A 6000-nucleotide genomic window follows, 5' to 3' on the forward strand; every position below is an offset into this window, starting at 1 on the left:
TATCGTGAGATCTTGAAGGATTATGCCTACCTAAATTATTGAGCGTCAGATCATCTTCACACCACTATACTGATACCATCGGACGTACAGAATCAGCTTAGAACAGAGATCCCCAAGTACTAACACCAAATCTTCCAACAACTTTGTTTTCTCTGTTTCCATCTTTATTCATCATATTAATTATGTAAAGAAAAAGAAAAGAAAAGAAATCGATTCTCGGTTCTCTGTTTTTCTGTTTTTCTTCTCTTTAAGCTTCTGCTCCACTCTCTCTCTCTCTCTTAGTCATTGTCTTTTTTCTATGCATTTGAGAAGCCACGGCTCTGTAAATCTTTGCCATGTTTTCACCTTCTGGTTCTTTGGGTCAGTCCTTATTTTTCTTCTTTTTTACAAGTTTTTCATATTTAATGTAAACTTTAATGGAGGTAAAGGGTCACCTAATCCAATAGCAACTTCTTTAGGTCCTCTCATTTTATTGTTTAAGACCATCACAAAGCTTCAATCTTTGACACCATTGTTGACCTTCAAAGCTTCAAACTTTAACCGCTTCATACACTTTTTTTTAATTCCAAATATGTCATCATTAGAGATTTCCCACTTCGATTTAGAGCAAGGTACTCACCGCCGGAACGGGAGTGATATGAGCGCCGATGAGGCTAGCGTATGCTTCTCCGACGCCGACGAGGGCTCTTGCTACTCTCAGTTCTATTCCACCACCGGCGGTTCCTACGATGATTGCGGTTCAGATGGCGAGATCGGTGACGTTTCGGGTTCCGGGAGGGTATCTTCGGCATCGGATTGTTCGGTGGTGGTGCAGATTCAAAACGGAGCTAATGAAATCAAAGTGCATTTGGCTAAAGTCGAGAAAGATTGTAGAATTTGTCATTTGGGTTTAGAGAGTAACAGCCATGAATCCGGTGGTGCTATTGAATTGGGTTGTTCTTGCAAGGATGATCTTGCTGCCGCTCATAAACACTGTGCTGAGGCTTGGTTTAAGATCAGAGGAAATAAGTAAGCATAATTCAATTCCAATCTCAACCCTTTTTAGAGTAAATTAACCACCTTTTCATGGATCATTATTGATATTTCTGTGTATTACTCTTTTGATGATTGCTTGATAGTTTAAAAAAAGTGATTACTTTAGGTGTTAGACTGTTTGTTTCACTATAGTTGTAAGGTGAAAACATGAGACAAATTTGCTTAATTGGAAAGAAAGTAGGATAGATATTACATTTATAAAGCAGCTTCAATATAAAGCTAAAGACTCAAGATTTGTGCTTTGTTTCACTACACCGACGATTCTTTGCTGTTTATGTGCTTAATTTTGAGGTTTAGGAATATCTAGCTTTTGTTCTTTTCTCCTTTATGTTCACTTTCCATGTAGGAAAATGGTGCTTTGACATTTTTTTATTAATGCATTGTCTAATCTTTGGTCGAAGATCATTGTTTGGCGGTGCATTGCTTCGGATATTTTTAATTTGCAAGTTGCAGATTCTAGATTTCTTGTTTGACATGGTTAGGGAGATTTGACATTTCTTGCTTTGGTCTTTTAGGACCTGTGAAATTTGTCAATCTATCGCACGCAACGTAGTTGGAGTGAATGAGATCGAGTCGGCAGAGCAACCAAACGACAACAACAGTTCTGCTGCAACAGCTGCTGTCTCAGGACCAGTATCCTATTCAGAGTCCCGGAACCTCTGGCATGGTCATCGCTTCCTCAACTTACTCCTTGCATGCATGGTGTTTGCTTTAGTCATATCATGGCTCTTCCACTTGAACGTGCCATCATCCTAAAACTTCTTTCCGCGCACAGTTGAACGATGGCAAGAAGAATGAAAAATAAGCAGAATTACTGTAAAGGATCCTCGGAAACTTGTTGCTGTGATGATGAGTAATGGAAATACGACTTATATACAACTCTCTTCTCCATACGTGTATAAAGCTTGTTATATTATGCGCATTCATCTTAGTTATCTCTGGTCCGAATAACCGTTGTCGCTTGATTGTCGTCCGGGGTGCGTTTCTTTGACCGGATTTAATTTTATTCACGGTTGTGACTTCAGGGAAATACCATGTTCATCAATTATGATTATAGTGAGAAATCTTAGCAAAATTTCAAAACCAACGATAAAAATTTGAAGAGTTATGCAATGCAGCGAAAACACAATTAAATACTTTGTTTTGAAAACCGGACCGAATTGGCCGGTTCAACCGGGAACCGTTGTTTAATCCGGTTCAATCTAAACCGGTTGAACCGCTATTAGTGAACCGGCCAGAATCGCTGAACCGTTCGAATCGGACCGGCTGAAAACCGGAAAAAACCGGGATTTTTTATTTTTTTTAAAAAAAATTAAACCAAACAACGTCGTTTGTTAAACGAGCCAAGTCGAACTCGAGTATTGCTGAGCTCGACTCGAACTTGAAAACTTTAAAAGTAAGCTCAACTCAACTCAAACTCACAAGCTAAAAATTATCAAGTTCAACTCAAACTCGAAATATAATATTGAAACTTAAACTCAAAAAGGCTTGAACTCAAAAAAAAATTAGAAGCTCGATTGAAGCCTAAAATTCGAGTTTGATTGAAGTGAAAGAATAGTTCACTCAATGCTCACCAAAAGGCTCTATGATTTTGAATGTCAAATTACCTTTTTTATTTATAGAAGTTAGTTGTGATGCGCTTCTATGTTTCTTAGCAATGTGAGATTGTTTTGTTCTCATATTTTTACTCTTTAGACTTTTGGGATGTTCTTCTATGTTTCTTAGCCATGTGAGATTGTTTTTTAAAAAAAATTAAACCAAACAATATCATTTTGTTATGATTTTTTTAACCCCAAATTTATTTTTTAATTATAGTTATATAATTATATTTATTATTTAATATATTTTACCTTAAATATTATGTTGTAGTTAATTTGAATCATTTTGTTTTACTTGATTTTATGGTTTTTAACTTATATATGTTATGACTTGCTTTGAATATAACTTGTGATATAAAAAATTATTTTTTATTAAATATTTATGGTATTTTTATTTAATTTTTTAAATAATTATGATGTCATCCGGTTCTTTCGACCGGTCGGACCGGTTCGACCGGTTGAACTAGTGAACCGATAGCATGACCGGTTCGCTAACCGATCCGGTTCGCTAACCGGTCCGGTTCTGAAAACCATGATTAAATACAAGAGCCTGAAAATGAAAGGAAAGATAAAAAATAAAATAAAACAATTTGAAAACCTATACGATATTCAGTTTTTGATCCTTTTGGCTTCCAAGTTGGTGCCATCTTTGAGTGTTTCTCGGGCATCAGTCTCCATCCCTAGGCTAAACAAGCAGGCCGCTTGTAAATACAAAGCAGTTGGCCACTGCAGCGACACCACCTGCGCTTGCATCGCATCCCCGAGAGCCTGTTGCGGCTTATCGTTCATCAATTAAGACAAGCAGCGTCTGGCATAGATGGTCAGTGACACTATGGTACCGCCATCGATGAACTACACAAGGTACACTAGTTGTTAATGTTCTGAAAAAAGAACTGAGAAAATTGAAAACCGATTAACATTTGGTCCCAAAGGACGGTCATATAGGAGGTGTTGTTTCCTTGCATTCGAATCATGGTGTTTATTATTTCAAGGAACAGTTGTATAACCAGTCTTGAACTCGGTCTCAGTATGTTGTACAGCAACAATCACAAGCATTATAGATTTGAAAATGAGTAACTCACCTGTGTGTAACAGTCAATTGCAGTTGTGAAATCCTTAGCTCGAAAAGCGGTATCACCATGTTTCTTGGAGTTCAAGGTTTCCTGCATTTGACTGGTCCACATTTGGAATGAAAGCTGAAATGAACCAGAGAATTTTGATACAAATTACATGAAAGCTCAAGTAACATTAGCTGTGGCCAGTGTAATAATAGAATATTGAGGATGGAGTAGCGAACCTCATTAGCAATTCCCTCGTCGTCTTTGTATCCGATCTCCAATATTTCATGTATAGCAGTCAGATCAATCGTCATGCAAGCCTCTTCGAAAGGCGTCAACGACAACGGCTGTTTCGAAGCAGTTCCATGTGGAATACCCATCAACACATATGATGGCACCTAGCAAAACTCCATCCAATGAGAAATTCAATGGTGTTTACAAAAGATAAATCTGTAATAACGAAGGCCATGGAGTTGGGATGATACCAAACTGCACAAAATTAACAGCTAAAGTTTATGAACTTGCAGGATTCAATTCAATCATCAATTATGTGTACCTCAGCTTCCTTCTGAACTGACATGAGAGATATGACAAGGGATTTCGTGTTCGGCCTCTCACGAGCTTCATAATGCAAACAGCACGAAGCTAACCGCACTAACTCCATTCCGTCATCGTTTGAGAAATGGCCTTCCAAAGCAGAATCCATCAACATGAGAAAATTCTTGCATCGGATCAAATCAAGTGCCTACAAACAAAACAGACAGATTTGGATACATTAATGTTACTAAGCTTTCTCTTGCAATACCATAAAGAAAGACCCTAATTGCAACAAAAAATATTACTATGACAGAATGAATTTACATGACTGGGAGGAATATGTTTGCCACTCATAAGATCTAGCAGCAAGGTTCCGAAGCTATACACGACACTTTCTGGCGACACTCAGACCTGCCGAAGGAGCACATCCAGACTTTTAGTAAAGATTCGAAGTAATACATCTCTTAAAAGTAAAGAAAAATGAATCATTTGAACATGTTTAGCCTGTTCTCAGATATTCTGGAGGTGTAAAAGCTAAGTTTGTACTATAACTCTTGCCATCTCTGCTGTTCTTCATGAGTCCAAAACAAGACAACCTGGGTTTACCATCCTTTTACCAGAAAGAAAAAGAGAAATAAGCCAATTCAGAAATCATAAACAAAGGGTCATTTGATTTCACAAGTAAAATCTTCATTAACTTACATTATCAAACAAAATCTTATAAGCATTGAGATCATGGTACAAAGCTCTTCCTTTACTACTACAATACTCCAAAGCTTGAGCCAAATACAGTGCCACCCTTAACCTCATTGCCCATCTCATTGGCTGATTTTCCCCTGAAAAAATTAACCCATTTTCCTGTAACTTGAATCCCAAGCTTCACTTTGAGCATAGAGGGAACAAAAAAGAAGAAGAAAAGGCTATGAACTTACAGTGAAAAAGATGCTTAGCCAACGTTTCATGGGGCATAAACTCGGCGACCAACAATCTATCATCACCTTCACAGCAACAACCGATCAGATTCGTCAACAGTTCACTCCTTAGACTCCCAACAGCTTTGGCTTCCTCCTAAGGAAACGTGTAATTTTCAAAAAGTAAAGTTTACTCGGTTAAATGATCAAGCAGTTAGAGAACAAAAAAGAAGTGGTGAAACGGACCATGAATTGGCGAGAATCGGGCTAGGCGAACTTGTTAAACCGTTTAACGGCAACCCAACGGTCGTGTTGTCGAGCTTCACTTTGTAGACAATGTTCGGAGCTTTTTCCCCGTGTTCCGACACTATGTTGTCGGAAGAAAAACCATTCGTGGCAGCTTTGAGTTGCTCCAAGCTAAACTCAGTAAAAAAAGGCCATGTGTTCTTCTCGCCTTTGCCCCCATTCTCTGCATTTGATTACGATAAGAAAAAAAAAAGAACATCTTTTAAAGCTAAGAACCAGAAACGGAAGACAGAAAATGCAGTACCGAGATCGGAGGATTCGAGGACGGAAGCTTTCAGGTGAGACTGAAACCAACAGACTCCGTACATGTCTGCAACAATCCCGAACTCTGGTCGTCGTGAATTCAAAGTTTTCTTCTTTTTTTCTTTTCTTTAGTGACACTTACTTTCCCCCTTTGTTTACTATAAAAATGCAAAATTGTAGGACTTCAAATTTGTTGACATTTATCAAACAAATTCACAAAAAGAGACTTTTTTTTTTCTACAAGCTCATCATTTGAGTTTCCTTTTTCCCTCTCGTTTCTCCTTTTTCAACTTTGTGGGTGGTTTTTTCTGG

General features: G+C 37.9%; 1 protein-coding gene and 1 pseudogene across 1 annotated transcript; one reads left to right on the top strand and one right to left on the bottom strand.

Moving 5' to 3' along the window:
• The first annotated feature begins 235 nt into the window (after positions 1–235).
• LOC120199808 lies at positions 236–1964 on the top strand. Its single transcript, XM_039200813.1, has 2 exons — positions 236–1008; positions 1551–1964. The coding sequence occupies exons 1-2, from the start codon at positions 299–301 to the stop codon at positions 1789–1791; spliced, it is 951 nt and encodes a 316-aa protein (XP_039056744.1). The 5' UTR covers positions 236–298; the 3' UTR covers positions 1792–1964.
• A 1234-nt stretch (positions 1965–3198) lies between these two features.
• Positions 3199–6000, bottom strand: LOC120199819 (annotated as a pseudogene).

Source organism: Hibiscus syriacus, unplaced genomic scaffold (assembly GCF_006381635.1).
Source record: "Hibiscus syriacus cultivar Baekdansim isolate YM2019G1 unplaced genomic scaffold, ASM638163v2 tig00005566_pilon, whole genome shotgun sequence".
NCBI lineage: Eukaryota > Viridiplantae > Streptophyta > Magnoliopsida > Malvales > Malvaceae > Hibiscus > Hibiscus syriacus.

What these genes read in the sequence shown, in the direction of transcription:
- LOC120199808 (XM_039200813.1), top strand. Translation starts at nt 299, where the DNA reads ATGCATTTGAGAAGCCACGGCTCTGTAAATCTTTGCCATGTTTTCACC. An exon ending in TTTAAGATCAGAGGAAATAA is followed by an intron (nt 1,009 to 1,550) that starts GTAAGCATAATT and finishes TTGGTCTTTTAG; the next exon opens with GACCTGTGAAATTTGTCAAT.